This window comes from Harpia harpyja, chromosome 1, assembly GCF_026419915.1.
Source record: "Harpia harpyja isolate bHarHar1 chromosome 1, bHarHar1 primary haplotype, whole genome shotgun sequence".
In the NCBI taxonomy this organism is placed as follows: Eukaryota; Metazoa; Chordata; class Aves; order Accipitriformes; family Accipitridae; genus Harpia; species Harpia harpyja.
In genome coordinates, this window is record NC_068940.1 from 33,287,059 (window position 1) to 33,309,203 (window position 22,145).

Consider the following 22,145-nt stretch of genomic DNA (forward strand, 5'->3'; position numbering starts at 1 on the left):
ACTTTGATAATAAAATACACCAGCATCCAGACACTCTGATGATGGCTGGACGTTTCAGAAATGGTAGTGGACAGAGAGAGATGAGCTCCAATCTCTGCCCAGACAGACAGACACCTTTCATGAAAGCCACGGCAGCTCAATAGATTGGCTTATTTTTAATACCCTCCTGCCATCCCCTACAATTATTTCTGGCTTCCTGATGGAAGGCTTCCTGAATGCTCTGATCACTGCCTTTGGGACGATTACCAGGACCGATGTGTTCAGCAGCCCTTGGAGAGCACATCCCTTTGATATTTTTTCAAGTTCAGGCTACACCGCTACACTGAACTCCCCAAATCGATTTTCCATTTGCCCTCCCTTTCCCTTAATAACACTCTCCGTATACTGTGCACATTTAATTTACTCCAGCAATTTCCCGTCCCACTTTCACATTTTTGACCATAAAAACCTGGGAAAAAGATAACTTATACTGACAACTCTGTCAGGGCATCATTTCTCTTAATGCATCACATTAGAGTCTTATTGAAGCATGAACAATGTGAAGCCTGGGCTCACCGTTGTCAGCCGCCAAGAATGTGGCCTCGTAGACATTATTCTTAATGTAGTCTGACTCTCGATCAAGGACAGCAGCAGTAGTGATCTGACCATTTGTGGCATTAATGTTCAGCCAGTTTGCAGGATCTGACAGCTTAGAGTATCTACAGAGAAAGGAAATAAATACATGGCAGTCTTTTCACTGACATATCCTTAATATTGCTTGAAATAAGGTTTTTCTGGACTCCTGACCCATGATTCAAAGGACCTTTGGATAACTGGTTCTGTTGACAAACAAAAAGCTAATTGAGTATCTGTTTTTTGACCTCTGCAATTATTCAATTTTTCTATTTCTTTCATTTTAAAGGTTTTTCTTTCCACTAAGTGCCACTTACATGCCAGCTTCCTGCTGCTGGGAGTGGACATAGCCTGAGGTCTCTGCAGCTGAGGAGAAATGGGGTCTGCAATGACCACTGCATTCATATGCCTGAATTAGAGGATGGATTCCTGCTCTCTCCTTCTCTTAACATTGCCCTTCCTAAACCAGCTCTTGCTCTAAAGCCGTGGATATTGCTGTTTTCTGCCCATCACTAATAAACAAGTTTGGGAAATACCACACTGGAAGAATGGCAGTTTTCAGGCCACTCTTTTGTATCAGAATGGCATCTTCAGCAGCAATTGCCCTGGGGACACTATAATGGGAAGTCACAGCTGTATTAAGGCGTGGACTTGAGGGGGAAGCAGTTTCAGGTCTGCTCTCCCGAAACGTTTTTATATGTTCCTGAAATAGCAGGTGAGATGATCCTATGCACGTGGGAGGTTCAAAGAGAGCAGTGACAAGGGGGTCCCCTTGGCAGTCCCCAGTGTGCTCCGGGCTGGAAGGACCCAACGGCAGACTTGCCTCCCAACTACTCAGTCAACTCACAGCCCACGTCTGTTCACGTCCTACGCAGCCAGCTATGAACGTGGTTTGTTTGGGGCAAACTTTTTGCATGTTCTGCAGATCAATGTGTTCTGTTTACCTTTCTCACTTGCTTGTTTTCTTTGTTTTATTTTATTCATTGCTTTTGATTTCTACTTCTCAGTCTTGTACAGTTTGAGTAGAGATGGACCCTTATTACCTGAACTGGAAGCTAATAAATGGCCAAACTATAAATTACTGAAATAAGCAAAAAGCTGAGCTTATTTCATGGGTAACTCAGAGCTGCTGATAGTTTTATATAAACTTTTTGTAGTTAGATACGCAGGAAGAAGAACTGCTGGCTTTGGGTGGATATCCTTTCCAGAAATGGGCTGTTTGAAGCTGAAATTCAAAGTGAAACTTGAGCTGCGTCAACCTGTATGAGCAGGAAAGCAACACACAGCTGCACAAGCCCCTGCCAAAGGAAAGAATTACATTTCATGGAGCTAGACTCTTCGGGATGTTTTCATTTCTTTTTAATATCACTGCTGTGAGTCTCCTGCCCTTTCTCTGCTAAATGACCAGGGATCCAGTTTCAAAGCTGGCTTTGTGAATGTATCTGTGGCTAATGAGGATAACTTGAGGTGTGACACTGGCCATGCCAAGCTGTGCCTTACTGGAGATGCTCCTGCTTCCTTATCTTCTATTTGTAAAAACTCTATTTCATCAAAGACTATTTAGAGAGAGACTGAAACCTGTATGCAGGGCTCTAGCAGCTGGATCAGCTCTCTGTGAAGTGCTTATCATGGATCTGTAGGCTTAGCTTTTTGGGTATCTTTTCTCCTAACTCACCAATGCCAACTGTGAAGAAAAAAACCAAAATATCCTTTGCATAGCTCACGAAGACAGGACCCCAACAATACCCCACTGCTTCTTGTGAAGCCTTGGTGTTGGGCTGTCCCGATGAAAAGGGGGTAAGAGAGATTGTACTTGGCTTTGAAAATGAAGTGCTGGTAGCTGCACAAAATGTGTGTCCTGGAAGCCCTAGGAAAAAAAACCTGAAGTAATTGGCTGTTCATATTCACGGAAAGTCTTACAAGACCCTGCACACACACTGTGCGATGACAGGAATGGCTCAGCAGAGCCGGTCCTTCTCCCAGAAACAGCAGATGCTCATTTGGATTATAGATCATCCACCTCTGGGTTAGAGGGATTATTCAATCAGAAATGAGCCGTTTTCTCCTCTGAAAACCAGACGTTTGGTACAGACGTTAGGGAAATAAAAACCCTTCAAAGGCCAATATTTCAAAAAGAATATAAGAAAAACTGGCTTGTTAGTTAGGATGGTCTCCTTCCTCAGAAGTCACAATACCTGTCTAAAGACAACAAGATGAGACAGTGAATAAACTATCATTTTCTAGACCAGACAGCTCTGTGCCAGGTGAAATATTTCAAACTCTTCCTGACATGAAATGTCACAACTGATATAAGTTTAAGTGGCCTCGGCTGTGGTCATGTCGTACACTCAGGTTTTGCCAAAAATGCTATGGTCCTTACAGACTGCGAGTAAAAAAGAAACAAAATTCCGTGGATTTAGAAGTATCCAAGAGCAGGAAACGCATTTACCGTCTGCACAGATGGAGGCTGAAATACTTGTGAAAGGTGTCATGAGGACTCATTTTCACACACACTTTTCTGCCTATGTATTTCCCAGTGGGAAGGCGTGTGAGTCAGGGTCCTGGACCGTGGATTCAGTCCCCAGTCTGCCCAGGTGGGACAAAACACAGTGAGTGACACCCTCCCGGTTGCAGAATCGGTCGGACTAAATCTGATCTTAAACTGCTTAGATTGAGCACCTGACTTTTAGAAGGCTAAAATTTTGCCATCTGAATCTCATTCCTAGGGAAAGCAGCTAACAAGGAGGTTATGTTTGGCAGTTGGTCTGAAGGTCAGAACAAATCTTGCTAACTGCAGGGCAGGCAAGGGCTGCTGGGGTGCCTGATATGGACTGGCATTAGTCAGATAAAGACCAAGTGCCAATGGCATGTGCATGGGTGTTTGACTGCTCAGGCAATACTTAACTATATGACATCTTAAAAGCCTGTTCAGCAGCTGTTTGTAACCAAGCGAGCCTTGCTCTGAACGGGCTGACAGCTCCTCTCACACCGCGCTTTTTAAGCCAGGTTGAACCTAAATCCTCTGGAAGCAACAAAAGACATGATTAAAAATCCTAGTCATTCCTTTTGGAAATCTAACCCTTGCCCTTTCTGTGCCTCGGTTTCCCCCTTGTAAAACAGAAATAACAAAGCTGCCTTTTCCTAAACCTCTGTGTTTATAACGTGCATGAACAACATAGGTCAAAGCATCCTTGACGAGGCAGAGACAAAACACTCAGTACAATGCAGCCCTGACCTCTGTCTTTGGAACAACGCAGGGACACCTTGCTATCGACTGCTTGCATTTCAAGCTGTGAACTGCCCCTCCACATGCCAGTAACGTGGAATTCAACTCTGTCTGCCCTCCCGGACCCAGCTGCTCGGAATCTGGCTTACCTGGAGGGGGGAGGATTGTGAGTTTACAGGCTTGCAGGATACTCTGCAGGCCCTCAACTGAGGGTGCCAGTCCCTGCCAAGCATTTTACTCATATCACATCACTTAGTTCGTGAATTAGCTTTCAGCTGCTTTGCTCCCCAAACTTCTGCAGCTGATATCCCCCTCCTGTACACGAGCTCACTCGGCTGCCTGGTCTCCCACCTTACTGCCTGCTGCATGAAGCGATCAGGATCCACCGCTGAAAATGTCGTCAGGACTGTCCCCGTAGGCACCCCTTCCTCCAGCCTGATTAACTTGTGGTTCGTTGGGAAATACGGTGCTTCGTTGACATCTGTGACTGAAATGGTGACTCCTGCTGTTGACTGGAAGGACATCTGGATGCCACTGGCCAGGGGAGCTTGGTTTGATACCATCACTGTCAGCATGAAAGCTCTGTTCATCTCGTAATCGACTGCCTAAGACAAAGAAACAAGCAAGTATAGAGCCAAGCAGAGAATAAATTCCACGTTCTGGCTGAAAGCTGCAAGATTTAGAAGGCAGATGATATCAAAGTCATTGCCTCATCTTGTTTCCTCCTGAGCTCAGTCCTTTTGAAGGTGCAAATCCAGACCAGCTTCAATCCGGTGGAGGATTTGGCCTTTCAGTATTTGGAGGGTCAAATAGTTAAAAAACCCCCACAAAGTAAAAATTGCAAACAGCAGGGAGGATTTGCCCTGTGTTTTGTTCCAATGCTAACTGGTTTCCAAAAAAGAACCTGCCTGTGTTAGTTGAGCACTGAATGAACAAATCCACCAAGGGCTGCTCTAAATGCAACAGGTAGAGCTTGCTAAGAGGGACTGGACAGGTACTTAGCAGTGCTATTAGCATTTAAAGCTGCTGACTAAGTAGCTAGTACAGTCTGTGCGGAGCCATAAGCCTGAAGTTCTCTTCATTTTTCCTCTTAAGTGAGTTTATAAACAAAGGTGAAGCTGTAAGAAACAACACCTCGTCCAGTTAATCAGGCGGTCCTTCAAGTGGGACCTCTCATCCTCTTGCAAGGCGCCTCGTGATCTCCTGAGGTTGCCTGCACACTCCTACAGACGGGTTTTGCTGTTGGGTGGCCACAGATCTCTTTTCAACATGCACATAAAGACTATGTGTCTTAGAGTGAAAAGCCTTTGCTGGCACAACTGACTGAACCACAGTATAAAAATAATTTCTAAACCATCCCACTAATTATTATGAGGGAAGTCGCTAATCATCTGCCAGGGAGGCTTGAGTTATGCAGGATCACACCTCTGCTTGTTAAAAAATGCTTTGCCGTAATTTATAAATTTAGAAGCGTAACCATTCTCCCTAATACATTCTCCAGTGCTGAGTCTGCAAAGCGTACTCTCACGGTGTAAAATGCCACGGTTACATTGACTTCGGTAGAGCTGTACTGATTTACATCAGCAAAATCTGGCTTCCATGTTCTGTTTAAAACCCAGTATTGTCAGGAGAGAAATCAAATCATAGGAGGCTACATGAGAAAAACAAATTTCAGGGGCAAAAGGTAAAACAGTGAAATCTCTATTCGATTGAAGTGCAAATGTTCCTATTGCTAAATGGTTTCCTGACAGGCAGGGCCAACATTTAATAAATAAAAGGATGCATAAAGATTCCCAGTACACCCACCAGCACTGACTCATGGACTTGTACCGCATTCAAAAAAGACACATGGTAAAAGTTCCCATTTAAACACTATTCAGGGCCTTGAAACAATTTGACTAATGCATTTCCTCAATTTCTTTTCACACCCCTCTAATTGATATTCATCCAGTCTTCATTTTTTTGTTGGTTTTTTTTTGTGCTGGCCTGTTTGCTAACCTTGCCCACAGCTGGTCTGCACCTCCCTCCCCAGAGGGGCTCAGCTGGAGCCAGGGGGGCCAATCTGAGCATCTCCCCAGGGCACTGATGCGGGAAACCACTGGACTCCCTGCCTGATGATACACAGGACACACCGACCACACACATATCTGCTAGGACATGGCCTGATTCAAGGGAGTGTTTTTTTTCCCCCCCAAAATGTAGAGCTGCTCACTCAGCTTCTTTCCCTCTCTTCTGGGAATGAACAAAAACCAGGGCTGTAGAAAAGCAGTGCAGGGAGTGGGGATGGCCCGGGATCACTCAGTAATGCCCAGCTCCCAGACTGTCCTGGAGGCATCAGTGCCACATGCTGGCACATGGTGGCACAGTGTCCACCACGCTTCAGTTTGTAAGAGAGTGCCGATCTGCCGATATTTTGTTGAAAAAATAAGGTAAAATCAAGAGCCTGTGCCTCCACAGCAGTGTTTGTGCTATTGTCCCCAGCGGGACAGGAGCCCCTTGCAGCCAGACACAGTCCAGCCCTACGCAGAAGTTCTTTCACACCATAATAAGCAATTTCTCCCAGGACAGTTCATACTTCTGCTTCCTAAACCTGCCTCCCTCCGAGGATAACAGTGCACAGAGCACACCGTGTTCTTCACACTGCCCTAACCCCTTGCATCTCCACGCATCTCACTGAAAATGCTGCATATTGATCAGGCCAACAGCAGGAGCAAAAGCACATGGAGCCATTACTTCTGGGACAAGGAGGTGCTGGACTGCTGCCTACTTTTTAATTTCATGTCCAAGAAGCACGCGACATGAAATTAAGAAGTAGACCTTTGCAGATACCCCTTGTTGGATTTTCAGTGTTTGATCTGGCACAAATGGCTCTGAAACATCGCCCTGGAGATGCTGCACATCCTCCTCCTTCACTAGCCTCTCCAACCTGCACGCAGCAGAGTGAAGCCGAGGGCTTGCCATGTATCCTCCTTTTCTCAAGGTACTTTTAACTGAAGAGAACAAATTTGCCTTATGTTATTGTTGAGGCAAATAATAACAGAAGCTTCGGAAGCATTTCCATTATAAATTCACAGCTCTGATCCATGTAGAGTTTATAATAACATTTTACTTAGCTGGCTCCCACAGGACAGCCGCTGCTGCTCTTGGAAATTGTCTCTAGACACTGCGGTGTCTTATCCGAGTGGGAAGTTTCTCTCTCTCCTTGATCAAGGCTTTCTTTGAAGATTAGGGTCTTGTATGGTTATGGAAATGGTTTGGAAAGGCATGAACAGAAAAAGGAAATGTTATGCTTTTGGTGATTGGACTGGAGCTGCAGATGGGGTTTTGCTGAAAGTGGCTGCAAAATGGCCCCCAAGAGCATCATCTGAACTCCAAAGGGCTTCTTGGTTCGGAAGCATTTCTGGCCCTCCATTTCTGGCCCCCAAACTGCTGGTGGAGGGGTGGGATTCTTCACAGAACGCCCTTCTCTGCCCTGTTTCTGTGACTGCTGTAGCCCAGATGCAAAACCCTTTGCTTGCAGCAGTGGGGAGTTATGTATAAGCGGCTTCAAAGAGCCACATGGAAGTCCAGCCATGTAGGGTCTGTAAATAAAAGGTTCATTACTTGGCTTCATTTTTTACCTGCGTTTTCAATCTACACCAGGGATCAAACGAGCAAAAGACTGCTCCTACACCACGAAGAACGAGCTCTGACTGGCCACCCAGTTTGATGTGCATACGTTCACCAAATCTTTAAGCATATTCACTTATTAACAGAGAACAAAATATTTCAAAGAAGAAGGTGGATTCCTAAGAGTCTTCCCTTCTTCACCATGAAAATTTAATCACAAGCAATTTCACTCATTCTCCTTGCTGAAAATACACCAAAAAGCCTCCCGGCTTGATAAGGGTAAGAAACTCTGGGTGCCCAGGAGGATCAGGTGAGGTTATATAGTGAAGACATTCAATGCAATTTCAAGCTTTGAGCTCAGCTTGACAAGATAGGATTTTCATGTGGTTCTTTGCATTGCGATCACTGTGGGTTACACAGCACTGGAAAGTCAACACCAGCATCAATGGTGTCTTGACAAATCTACTCTGCTTTTTGCCTGCAAGTTCTGAATACGGGATGGTTCATTATGCAGAAGTCCTTGTGTAGCAGTGATGATCATGTAAATCCCCTGTTGTTCACTTTGATGTGCCTGTAAACTGCAGTTGTGACACTTTACTAGATTAAGAATAAGGGGTCCTCCCCTGTTTGCAAGTGAAAACGTTGACATTTCGATTTCAGACTAGCTGCTGATGTCAACGGAAGTTAAGTTGTTGCATTTTACTTTGTCGAATGTTTTCTGTTTAAGCAGAAAATACATACATATGGATACATGTATACTTACATGCATATATGCATCCATACACACTGTCTTGGAACTACTGCTAAGCTTGAAGAGGTTTTGTAACGTTGCATCAGATAAGGCTGTCAACCATCATTACAGAGCAATAAAGAGTGATAAATAAAAGGACCCTGCTGAAATACCATCTAGCAGGTAAGATGATGTCTCCCTTAAAGTTTCAGCAAAGTGGCATCTGCAGACACACACACATAGCCTAAGGGTCAGAGAACAGGACAAGCTCACAAGCTCACACGTTCTTACCAGTGTAACCTCATTGGCATTTCACTGATGTCATTTCTCCTAATACCCAAACTGTATGTATTAAGAATGACTGCAACTTATTAGCTACAAGGGAGCGGGGCTCTTTTTTTCAACACAGAGCTGTTCGTAAATCCCGTTTCTCTTTAAACATTAGTGTTGCATCCTAAGTTGTTGGTTAAAACTTTTTGTTAGAGAAGGCCAGACTTATCGAAAGTTGCAGGCTTTGTCCATCCCACAATGTATTATCTTTTTCAGGTGCAGTGCACAGTGCATGTCGTGCGAGCTCCTAGAAATCACAGCAGCCTATTTGTGACACCTTCACTCTTTTGGTAGTCAGAGGGAGCATCCATAGGCATCTTATCTGGGAAGAGAGTCAGTGAACGCTGAATGGATCCGGTTATGTTCTGGCTGCATGTAATGACTGCACAAACATTCACTGCCTGGGCTGCTGGCCTCGCTAACTGAAAGGGAAGCGAACGCTCAAATGAAGATAAAGTCATGTTCTTTGGAGGCAAGGAGGGAAACAGAATTTGATACTTGCTGCAGATATCTTGAGGGTTCCAGCTCCCCTTACGCTAAAGGCAACAGATGGAGGAAAGAAGGGATGGTGGATATTTACAGTCTTACTGCGCTGTCTTTGGACAAGATCCTCTGCTGATCTAACCTGGGGAATGGCTTTCACTTGAGCGGAGCTATTCTGAGCTGAGGATCTGTCCCACACTGCGTGTTTATCGCTTGATACTAGGAAAAGGAAAAATTTCTTCCAACTTTTTTCTGCCAAGCAACTCGATCAGACGAAAATCTCTCCTTCTGTTACCAGGAAATTCACTCCTCCTGAAATCTCTCCTGCACTCGTGCTTTCACAGAGGATCACTTGACTGATCTCCTGCAGTGAAACGCTACCTCTGATTCACAGCTAACGGGGCATTTTCTGGCTCGAAAAGAAGAAGGTGCAGCCTCTGCCCTAAACCTGCCAGGCAGGGCAGGGCTGCACAGCCCAGGCACCATTCCCTCTTACGGTGCTCAAAAAGCTAAGGAGGAGCAGGACACGGAGGTCAGGCTCGGATGCTGGGAAGAGCCTTCAGCACAAGAGAGTTTATGAAACTTTATGGTGGGCTGGGCTGAGTTGGGAAACTCAGAACCAGTGGCATATGCTTGAAGTAAAAGTGTTCAGGACTCCAGCACAGAGAGAGACAGATTCGAGCACTCGTATTCCCAGGTAGAGAAGGCACGAAATAACTGCAGGCTTCTGGCAATCCTTGTAGCCTTAGGTAGCTGAAAGGGTGACAAATACAGATTTGCTTTGGCTTCCCCCTTACCTTCACGACGGTTACCATGCCTTCGTTGGTTACAGGATCTGTCCGGATGGTGAAATGGCCAGAGGGGTCTCCGCTGATAATACGGTAGATGGCATTCCAGTTGGGGGAGTGAGGCTGGTCCCGGTCCATCACCGTCAGATTTGCCACCACAACCTCCACTCTGTTCTCAGGAACTTCTCCTGAATACTGCAAATAAAAGACAGAAGCGGTCATGGTGGGAGTTTTCTGCTGGTCCTCATGGCTACCTCCCCTCTCCCCTACATCAGCACGCCGACTGGGCAATCAGTCCCACGAAGAGGACCACGGGGTTATACATTATGAGTAACACATCCCTTTCTCCCTTCTGGTTTTCTTACTTTTTTCTTTCAGTATTTTTCCAAACCTTTCAAAGCCTAGTTTCACCTTTCAGCCCGAAGGAGAACAAACCCGCTATCACCTAGTCACTGCCCAAGTTTCAGCAAATGCTCGAAGTAAACAAGCAAAAAATGTTCCTGATATTCTCATTCAGTTACAGCAATCAGAGAGTTAATTGTCAACAGCAGGTAAAAATGGCAGAATAAAATGTGCATTTTTTAGGATGACTATGTCCCTTTAACCTGAGGTATTTTGCCTCACTCGGGTTTCAGTGATGGCATTTTATTGCTGCTTCAGTGATTTTACTTCATTTTCTTTCTTTCTTGCCCTTGATTTGATTTTGTCTCATTATTTAAAGTGTTTCTTGTGATTTTGCCACAGCCTTTCCTGGTGCTTAATTCTCTCATTTAGCACTGATTTTCATGAAGCATGTCCCGTTCAGGCATATCCTGATGCATTAACTACATTCTTTTCTGCTTTCCAGTCCTTGATTTATCATACGACTGATCAGGGATCCTGGCCTGTGAATACTTCCAGTGTTTGGGGCTCAAAAGCTGCCAGTAAGACACATTCCCAAATTTTCAACTGTCCTCATCTCTCAGCATCGCCTATTAGCAGCACTTGCAAATCAACACTCTGATTGACATATGGCAAATTAAACACTGGGGAAACAACGGGAGCGGCTGGCTCTGAGTCTGCAACTGAAATCCTGGCCCCAAACTGCAGGAGCAGAGCACTTCTGAAAATCTGGCCTTTGGTGTGCACAAATGCCAGGTTATGTAAATGATAATAAATCATTCCTTTGTTAGTACAAGAGTCCCTTTCCACTCCTAACCCATACCCATCCATTGGAGTCTTTCGGTTATGTGCATTTATATTTAGTATATATTATTCCACCACTGACAGCAAAAATATTCAATCTGCCTTATGTTAATGTAAATTTAAATTTGCCCTTTAGTGGTACGCTGAATGGCATTTTGCCCTCTTTTCTGTTATGCACCTGTCCTAAACAAGTTTTCATTAGTGAATGCAGATGGCATCTCTTTCCAGCCATGCTGAGTGGTAGAGAAGAACAGTAGGAAGCTGCGGGTTAATTCTAGTTCCAGTACATGCTACAGCTCTTCTTTTCTCTTCATTTCCCATGATTTTACTCGTTTTTTACCCATTCTCTTGCCCAATTTGGAATCTCTGCGGCACACAGCTTAAGCAGGGGAAATACCATATGGAAATTTATCAAAAGCCTCTTGAAAAATCCATTAGATTATGTCATATCTACTACCTTGTCTGAAACCTGCTCAAAAGAACTCAAGGAGATTAGTTAAGCAGGATCGTCTCTTACTAAATCCACGCTAGTTATCTATTGCCCATTACATTAAATTAATGTTGTATGGCATGCCAGCAATGACAAGTTGATGAGCCCCCAGTCTCTTTTAGGAGACGGCTGCACTGCTAACATCAAGGTAGCGTACTGTAACTTCAAAGGAGTTAAGCACTTTGTGTAACCATCTCAAATCTTTGACCCAGGACCACAGTTTTTCATCCATTACTACCAGGCTTGTGCCTTGCAGAACTAAACAGAATTAACTCATCAAGAACAAGCCATGAGGTGTATTTAAGACATTTAAGAGGGTCAGTCCTACAGGCTGCTGAACACCTTCAGTAGATCATAACTTGGGTGCTGCCAATCAGTTTGGGTTACATGGAAAAATCCCACACAATCGCCAACAGATTTTACAGCAGCTTCTGTAAAAGCCATCACAACATCTGTTTTCGGCCTGTAGCGATAAAGTTTACTACGAGACATATCTTAAAAATATGAGGTATATTAAAAATTGTAAATACACAAGCACATCTCAATACAAAGCCTGGAGGAAGATCGCCAACAGTCTATAAAGCTTTTTCACTAGGGTAAAAACCACAATGCTCTGCATGTACTGAGCAATCCAGGAGTTCACCCAGTTGTTGTTGATACCTATTAGGTATAGTTAGGGAACTATCAGTCCTATGTAGCAGCGGGTGGCTATGTCGCATAGGGTGGGTATTGTCTGTTATGCTTATAAAGCCAAATATTTTGCTGATGAGAACAGAGTACAAACACAGGAATCAAAGGAGCCATCCAAAGCTATTCAGGTTAGGAAGCAAATTTTGGAGATATGCACCATGAAGAACAGAACAATTTTCATCAGCTGCAGATCAGCAGCTACTGGGAATCCAAACCAGAGCCTGTCTTTCCTCCTTCTAACACTCCCCCACTATCATTATTATAAGTAAATGCTGTAACGTTTATTGTCCACAATTGTCTTTACCTTTAATAAAATTAAGTAATGACATTAAATTACATCTGCTAAAGGAAGGATGGCAGCACAAAGCTACCCACACTTGTTTAACGTCGTTCCCTTCCTACCCTGGAGTAACTTAGGAAAATGAACAATGCCATCTTTCACTATGCTGCTTTCCAGCATTCCCTGTGCTGTAAGTTCTCTTTCATACGATTACAATTGATTTTCAAATAAAGAGAAGCATATCTATTCAAACAAGGTAAAACAATGGGCAACGGAGGAGCTGCTGGAGTAAACATAAGATTGATAAAGCAGTGCTTGACCTATACTTGTAGCATTTACTCATATTCCCCTGTATTTCATTTAGCTTCACTTTCAATTGTTGCATTTGAAGTCTTTAATTTCCAGAGTGCTTTTTAAAAGACCATTCACAAGGATTTCTATGGCTGATTGTTACACACTTCGCTTCTCTTCTCAGATAAGGATTTGTTCTGAACCTGGCATGTTCTTAAATCCTTAAATTCTGCAGGGTCTTTTTTCTTCCCCTCCCATAAAAGCCTGTGCTGGCAGAAGTCCTTCTCTCATTCCTCTGGAGCTGGCCTGTCTGAAGTCACATCTTGCTGAAAAGGTAGTAATTCATTCTGATTTTCAGGTTGCATCAGATTATACTAAAATTGGTTAATCCCAGAGTTTGTCTTTCGTCTCACTCGGTACCTGACAGCATATAAACACGCAGACAAAAATCACTCCAGAGGAGAAAGGGGCTGATGGGGGGGACAAATGATGAATTCACACAATGACTTGACTTTGTGCAATAAATCTGGAGTCTAGGCAGTGAAGCCACACACAGCAGAGTAAAACCAATTAGCTCACTGCAGCCACTCCTAGGGAGGTGTGGAATTAAGATGGATGAATACAAAGATAATTATTCAGGCTTCCTTCTAAAGGGAGTTCCTTTTTTCCAACGTTCTTACTTTTTTTCTAGCTGATTTTGCTAAAAAAGCTGTGAAAGCAAAGACTTGTTCACACGAACAGGAAAGATTTTTGTGTCGTCTCCAAGATTTGCTAACGATGACGCAACATTTGTTACAGGCAGAAGTAGTTTATGAAGGCTGAATTGCCTAGAGAAGTAGCGGTTTATGACCTATAGCTACTGCTTAATGCAGAAGAATAAGGGCATCTCAGTCCTCTTATTAGACTCTGAGCCCTTCCCCTGACAGCTATGACTGCTGCAAAGTACCGCATCTTCTCTGTAGGGCCCCTCGGTTGCAAGAAATTGAAATGAGAGGGAGTGAGCGCACGCGTGCCCGTGGCGTGGGGTGTCCCATCTCCCACCGCTTTCTGCTGCCAGGCCACCCCGTTACGCAGCAAAGCTCCGGATACGAGGTGACGCGCAGCTGGGGAACCCGGCACGCAGAGGGCTGCGTTTGCCCACGGCCTGAACACCGAACCCCAGCTCCTCCACGCTTAAGGGCATCCTCCCAACCAAGCGCTGGCATGCGAGCCAACTGGTTACCTTTTCCGCACAATATTTAACAAAGATGCTTGAATAGCAGGCAAATTAATAAACAACTGCAGTCTGGTTGCAGCAATCTGTGTAAAATGGAAAAAAAAAAAGACGAAAATCTCCTAATAAATCATTAATTGTGATGTGCCTGCCCAGCTGCAGCGCGGAAACAAGCAAATGCCATCCTAATTGATTGCTTCTTATTCCATCTTTATAGGCCTGCATTTTTTATTGTGGGGGTTGAGTAAGCCCAGAGGTGTAAAAAACCTCTAGATTGTACTCTGCGTATCTGCCAACTTGATATTTAGATCAATAATCCTCTTTTTTTTTCCCCCCTACTCCTACTACCGGTAATTTAGCTTTTCTTCCTCGCAGCCTAATTGCTGTTTTCTTAAGCCTTACTATCAATTCTCTGACCTTTAATTTCCAATATTGTTTGCTGTATGGATGACTGTACTAGGTCTGCAAGTTATCCTACCCCCTCTATGCCGTACGGGTCAAACTTGGCTATCAGCTTCTGTGACGGTCAACCAGTGACCTCCAGGTTCTCGCTCCACCATTGCCGTTGTGCAGCAGAGACCACAAGCTCACTCGACTCCCCACAAAATCTCCATAAAATCAACCATATTTTGCGTGCAAATCAGATTTTGAGATGCTCGTTTCTTAATCATGTTTTACTAAAGAACTACTCACTTTAGCGTGTTCTCGAACGATGACCACCCTCTAAGTACCAATGTCCTCGCTTTTTTCTGAGGCAGCCCATGGCCCCCCTGCATTGCACCAGCCAGCAACCCCTCCGTAAGCCTCTTTGCTGTTGGTTTTTCAGGTTTGTGCCCACAACATCCCCTGCACTGCAGTGTCCCTGCTTCAACTTCACGTTCGCTTGGACCTACTCCACAGTCCATCCACGTATGCATATCATACTTCAGGCTAGTTATATGCCATGTGGCAAATGCTTCCCAAACGTTATCTATAAAGCCCAATGCACTCTTGCCAGCTCGCAGTTTTGCTCTGCTGGTACGAGGCCCAGCTGTCACGGTGCTCATTCAGAAACGAATTGCTCGGGCTGCAGGCACCGGCTCGTCGCGGTCGGGCAGGAGTCAGCCTTGCCCAGCCGAGCGGAGGGAAGCGCATGACAATTAGCTCACCAACTTTTAAAGGATGCTTTGGAAGTTCTGCCTTTATCTTCAGCGGTCTGTGCTATTAAAATGCCTCACCTGCCTGCAAAGGAGCTCTCACAGCTTTATGCGTGGCGTGGTGGAGCTGGACCATCCGCTTGTTTATTGGGAGTTTCTACAAGGAACGATAAGCGACGTTCAGTGCGTTCTCAGTGCTGGTTTCACTTCTGCTGGATGAGTTTGCAAAACTAAAGCAAGCCCTAAACTTTTACACTTCTGAAGCTGATCTTATGATGGGGTGCACAAAACCTCCATCGTGTTCCTGCAGCTGACGGCAGCCATTGGCTTTACGCTTTGTCTTTACTGGTGTTCTTTTTTCAAAATCACAAGTAATGGCTAGTTTTGGATTAAATTACAAGATTTACTTTTTGAATATGAAGACAAAGCAGGAACAGAGGAGAAGCAAGCAATATCCTTTCTTTCAGAAGCAGCGGAAGAAAACACTCTCATTTCAGACTTTCTGGTGTGAGGAAGGAATGTGCAGGTCTCGCTTTCACCTTGGTTCAGAGACTGTTAGAGTACTTGGCAAGAGCAAGTAATAGTAAAAGGATATTAAAAAAAAAAAGCAGCTTGCATGTCTGACAATAAGCACTAATTTTTTTTCATTATCAGATGTTACATTCTTGTGACAGTATGAAAAGATGCCACAGAAATGATGACACAAGACACTATTCTGCTGCAAGATAACCATTTCCAGATAAATATGTCTTATGAAACGAGGTTCGAAGTTTGCATAGAAATTTAGATATTTTATAAAAATGCATTACAACACAAAGGAGCTTTTTACAACATTCATATGAAAGGTTTAAAAAGAGATTAAAATTACGTCCTTGGAAAGGCATATAGCCTTGTCAAGAAAAAAAAATTCTACATTAACCCCGTGTAGGAAAGTTGTACTTTATCTGTATTTCAAAGGCTATAAAGAACCACTTTAATCAACCTACTTGACTTTGGGGACTTGCACGTCTCACTGAAACTCATGAAATCTGGCATAGCGTGGTTTCCAGAACACAAAAGCCTTTAATCTGTAACCTGGCACTCTTGTACATTCAAATCCTGATACTATCTCCTTGTTAGGAACTAAAATTGTGAATTTACCCAAAATGGGATCTCATCTCGTCTAAATGATGTAGCCTTTGCAACAGTGACCTTTAACAATGGTTATACTCAACAAGAAAAGATTTTATGTCAGGAGCCACTGGAAACAGTATATGTTAAAATTCTGATCTGATAGCACAGCCTTTTATTTTCCAGTTTTAGACAAGAATCCTTTGAACATTTCATTTGCTCTCTTGTCTAACATACCTTTGTTTCTTGCCTACAGAATGAACAGCAGGAAAAGGTAGCTGATACCCTTCTACAGACTATTTGATTGTCAGGTGTAATTAGTAACGCTATCTTTTAAATAGAGGCATAGATTTGAAAACAGCTGGAACTGCCTACAAAGCCTCATTCTTAAAAAAAAATATTATATACATACATTTATATAATAAAACATTTTTGCACAGATACATTATTGCTTTACAGTGGTTGACGGCCCTCTGCTTCCCTTCAGCTGAACTAAAGGCTAAGTGACCTGCCCATGTCTCCCGAGCCAGCTGTAGAACTGGGGCTGGAGCTGCGTCCTGCCCTCTGCTGCCTGCGTTGGGGCAGGATCCTGAGAACATCGTTAATTCATGTGTTACTTGATAAATCCATTAGGTCAGCCTGGATTAGTCTATCGATCTCTCCAGTGCATTGCCACGTAGCCCTGTGATCCTCGCTGAGCAACTGAGATGGAAAAGCTCCCAAACGGGAAGGCTGGCAGAGAACTGCGCGCTGGGGATGAGCTGGATCATCAGCACGGCTCTTCCCCAGGCTCTGCACCGCGTTGGCTTCAACTGAGGAACCTGAACAGGTTTGTGCAGCTGGGGAAAAACAGGCCAAAAGAACAACTGGTTGTGAAGCTTCACTGCCTCGAAGGCCAACAGCGGTTTGATACCTCGACCTTCCTGAATTGCCGAAGCAGGGCTGGCGTCCTGCGTCTCACCCAGCATGGCAGGAGGAGAGCTTTCCAACGTGCAGACTGCGTTGTTCGCCCTTACTCTCCAAAACCCCCATCTTCCTTAGAAGAGGGTGAAATTCCTTCATTTGTTGGAACATCAAGCCTCAAATCTTTCTTCAAAGTGCAAAGTAGCAAATAAGTGTGCTGTTTTGAACAAAACTTTGAAAACATATTTTTCCCGATTTAAATGTAAACCAGACTAACAAAAATTGTGTGACAGAGTTCAGCTCCTAAGTGAGCAAAACATACTCCACAGGTCTGACTCATTTCTTGGTGAGATGTATATAGAGGGGGATGTTTCAATTCAGGTACCTGTAATAAAGTTTCATAAAGAAGGGCCTTAAGCTGATAAGTCTGGTTTAGGATTTTCTTATTAACTGCCCACTTCTTATAATGAGTTTTTAATTTATTTTTTTCAGATTTTAAGGCATATAAAAGCTGCTCATGCCTTTGGGATCTGAAGACAGATATTTGGGAAAGGGAGAATTTTAAGAGTACTGAAACTGAATTTTTTATGTACACTATAATCCTGGTATTGAGATTTTTAACAAGTTTCCTGCATAGCATAGCTCAGCCAGTCTGCATGCTGACTCTAGCTCAAACCTCCTCTGCACTGCAATTGAAATCTCTGTTGTTTAGCACACATGGGGATTTATTTATTTTTTTTTTTTACGACTAGATTTGAACACCACAATCGGATGGTGGAAAACCCACAAGGTCTGGTCATAAACAGGGTCCCTGACTGGACCGAGCATCCTTGTAGGAGAAAAGCACTGAAGCGCATGTTTTATTCTACAAGTGCTGCTATTGTGGTTTAAAGATGTAATGTTCTGAGCTGGTGCCACGATGGCCAATTTCTTATGTCCTTACTGCTGCACAAAATGTAACGGCAATGCCTGTCGGTGGGGTGACAGCTTGCACTCACAGGGAGATTTGTGTGCCCCCTCCCGCTCCCCTACGCTGTGGTTTCTACGGGAAGGGAATCAGGAGTGGGGGACGCGTCTCCACGTTGCAGGGGTTGCTGAAGAGCCCTTCCAGTTTGCAGACAAACCCAGATGGTTCAGCTGCAGCACTGCCCTGAAGCAAGTAGAGGAAACCTGCCCTTCCAAGCTCACCTTCGGATGGAGTCCCTAAAATCATAGAATCTAGAATGGTTTGGGTTGGAAGGGACCTTTAAAGGGCACCTAGTCCAACTCCCTGCAATGAACAGGGACACCTTCAACTAGATAAAAATCTGGCATTACAGAAAAATGCATGCCCGCCTGCTTACAGTAATTCAGAGCACAGAATGAAGACTAAATTAAATGCTGTGTAATTCATCAGACTTGCCATGAGAAAGAGGCTTCTCACTGAAATTTTGTTTACAACAGGAAAGTCAAAGTGCACATAGCAGAGAAGAGAAATGCAGTGAGAAATGGGAGGATATTGGGTCAAAGAAAAGAGGGAGTCACTATATACTTGTAAATTTAGGAAGGAAAATGTTATTATTTCTGTTATTTTTTTGGCAACTAAAACATGTTATTGCACTAAGCTGAACAGTTTGAAAAACTCCACCATGCTCGAAAAAACTATGTGAAACCTTTTAACCGTCCTCTCTGATTTTAACTCTGGTTGTTCTCTGTGTTCTGACCCTCTCTTCTACAGTTGGGAAGCGTTAAGACATCCTGGACAGTTAGCAATATTTGATAAGAGAAAACTCACAGCACTAACAAATCCTTTGCTAAATCTCCTTTTTTTTCCCCCAGCATGTCACTAAAGATTTCATAAGTGAAATGTGCTTAATGAAACTCCAGATATATATCCTCTTAAAATGACATCCCTTGGAAGCAACTGTTTTTAAGGCAACAGAATACTGAAGAATTAAAAACCTGCCGACCCATGGAAGTTAGCCAACTTCAGAAGGGGATTTATTTCAGTGCCTTGCAATAATGGAGTTACAAAATGTATTTAAATTTCTCAGCCTTGCATCAATGCCTGAGATGCTGTGTACTTTTAAGATAATGAAATAATCCACTACCAGTGGGTATTTGCCTGGGACATCTGGCAGACATGGAGATGTACCTGCCAGGGCTGTGTGGACGTCCTGCCTAACCAGGGACCTCCTGGATGGTGCTGGGTGTCTACACTCAGGCAACTGAATTGGGCCCTCCAAGGCCAGGTCTGGGCTCAGGAGGAGAATTAGGATATTTAATATATATCCAAAAGCAGAAAGAGGCATACAATCTAGAAGAAATCATTCAAATTTGAGAGAAATGCTACAGGTGGATAAATGTTAGACAAGAAACACTGATGTGGGTAGATACATGAGATATAGGAGCATTAATGTCTGATTTCTCCTTAAAATTTTAGCTAGACCAGAGATTATGGGAACGGTGTCTAATCCACACACACGTATCAGGTGGTGAAGACCACCATGATTTCCATCACAGCACATCACAGCGCAGGAAGGGTATTTCTCTGCAGACATTTCCTTTGACTACGGAGATTTTGTCAGCGACACCTGGCTGTGTCACACCTCGTTGCGCACATGTAGCTCACATGTGCCCCGGCACCTCTTCCTCACTGGACAATTCCTCCACAGCACTATGGAAGGCATGGTCTGGGGATGTGGTCTACAGCTTCTCCCCCCGGATCCCATACCCATTAAACGGGGAAGGAGAAAGAAGAGAGAAGTCCCTGCTAAAAGAGACATCGCACGAGGAGATACAGCACTGCCAGGTGTTGCAAATGAAACAGTTCATGACGAATGGGTTACGGCAAGCGATAGCTGATAGGGGCTGTCGTGCCGCATGGGTAAGGGGTGGCCTTGCCAGCGTACAGATATCGTCTGTGTTTTGATAAGATTAACCTGACTGCATAAACCAGCAAAACAGCAGGCTAGAAAATCAAATGTCAAAACAAATTATTATGTATCACTACGATGCCGATGATGGATATGCACGTGCCGCTCAACCCTATTAACGACAGCTACCTAAAAGCCCTGTAAAGAAAGGAGAGCATCGTGCTGTACATAACAGGTGAGCACATATGCATGACGTACGTAGGCACAGAGGTTGTGCTGTTACTCCTGGATTTCAACCACCTACGTGCTGAGAAGCAGGGCATGAGCAGCATCACGGGCTCTACCTCCCGTGCGGTGCTGTAGCTCTAACTGGCTGAGATTGTGCTCTCTAGCATCAAGAGAGGAGGTTATATTATTCTTGATTTTATACCAAGCAGTACACGTGTCCACTCTGAGACCAATAGAGGGTTTTTTTTATATTCCCCCCCCCCCCCCTTTTTTTTTGGTGACAGAAAATTGAAATCTGTAATGAAACTATTGTTCCCATTTTTTAAATCACTGGTCTTTGGCAATTTTAAACTCCAAGGTCTGAAAAATTCATTACTACTAACTTCCATCAAGGGTGTTCCTGAAACCGAAATTACTTAATCAACTCAATTTAGCTTCTTGTGTAGACCTAATTCAGAAAAACTTTATCTTCTTGAATTGTTATTGCAATTAATTTCCCCCCCTTCTTTTTCTGCAGCAGACGACATTTCAGTAATTAGATATTTTATAAAAATGAGTTATTCATTCAGGGTAGCTTCACTTTTATATTTGATTAATCATATTACCACTGAGGTCTGGGTTTTGTCTCCAAGGAAAGTTTAATGACCTCATTTTAATCTTTCTCTTAACCACCAGGCAGGTATCAATGAAGAGAAATAAAATTATCTTCTTTTTTTCTCTTTTTTTTTTTTCTTTTTTGCAATCTCAAGATTACATTTGATGTTTTTTCTGTGTGACTGACCCATTTACAAGGAAGAATCTAGCTGATTCCAATTAGGCTCAGGACAGAATCAGGCTAAACAGAGCCCTGAACTGTGCCTTAATAACTAATGCTCAGTGTAATGGAGAGGAACCAGAACTGTTTCACCAAACGGCAGTTGGTTTAAAGCACTGTACATGATTAATTTGGTGATAATTTGAAAATGAATGTACTGAAGGGAAGTAAACAAAACAAAAGCCACTGTAAATTTAGGTTTTGATTAATGGGGTCTATTAGTAAGAGACTTCTATCAAGGAGACCACTTTTTTTTATATCAATGCATATATACCCACACAATGTAATGGAATAATTCATATAAACCACAATTTATCTGGGAGTAGAGACTGGGATATTATTGATGACTGTTTGCCTTGTATCAGTATCTATCTACGCTTTGAATCTAGCTGTACGCATATCTATATTTGCGTCTTTGTACATAGACATCTTTGTATCTATCTATCCATCTTGCAGACTACACGAAGTAGTCTTGAAGGTATTTCATCCTTTCTGTCATATGCTACACTAGTGTAAAGACTTCACAGATATCACAGAAGGGGCTGATGCTCTTTTCATTAAGACACGAGGAATTATTGTTTTCTCATAAACTGAGAAATATCTTTCATTTTAGATGAAAGAGGTGATAAAATAAAGAGCAAAAGTTGAGTATCCACAAGAGAGTATGAAGCGTGTCTTGTTTTCCATAGCACAGCATTGAAAGGGCCTCCAGGCACTTAAAGATGCTGTGCCTGGGAAGAGTCATACTGCTCACAAAAAATCTGCACCCTGAGTTGGGGATCTCGCTCATTCCTTATCAGAATCAAAACTGTGTAGGCATCACATCTCCTAAGCTCTGTTGGACAGGCTTGGAATTTAGGTATGGATCCATCTCCAAAGGTCAGTTTGATTTGAAAGGCAGGTCAAGATGTAAATAATTTCTATCAAGATGCAAATACTTTCCTAACCACAGCTAACCTGCAAGTCTGCAGCAGCAAAGCCCCCGGCATTAGTGTGGTGAGTCCTGAGCAAGACCGAGACAGGATGGGAAGAAAGAATATTGTTTCTGCTTGTGCTCTCTCCGTTTGTTTCTGCCACCTCTTGACCTAACATCCTTAGTCAAATTCATTGCTCACGACAAAGGTTTTCATCAGGACCTGCAATGAGAGACTGAAAGCCCATTTCAATTTATA

The 22,145-nt window shown here is 43.5% G+C and overlaps 1 protein-coding gene across 1 annotated transcript in view; it reads right to left on the reverse strand.

The window, feature by feature from the left end:
- The window catches only part of CDH4 (cadherin 4), a 479,858-nt gene that overhangs the window by 19,029 nt on the left and 438,684 nt on the right, over positions 1–22,145 (reverse strand). The window contains exons 9-11 of the mRNA XM_052786208.1: positions 9,788–9,973; positions 4,190–4,443; positions 556–698 (exon numbers count right to left, since the gene is read on the reverse strand). Coding sequence (XP_052642168.1) covers positions 556–698; positions 4,190–4,443; positions 9,788–9,973 — 583 coding nt within the window. The remainder of the gene's footprint in view (positions 1–555; positions 699–4,189; positions 4,444–9,787; positions 9,974–22,145) is intronic.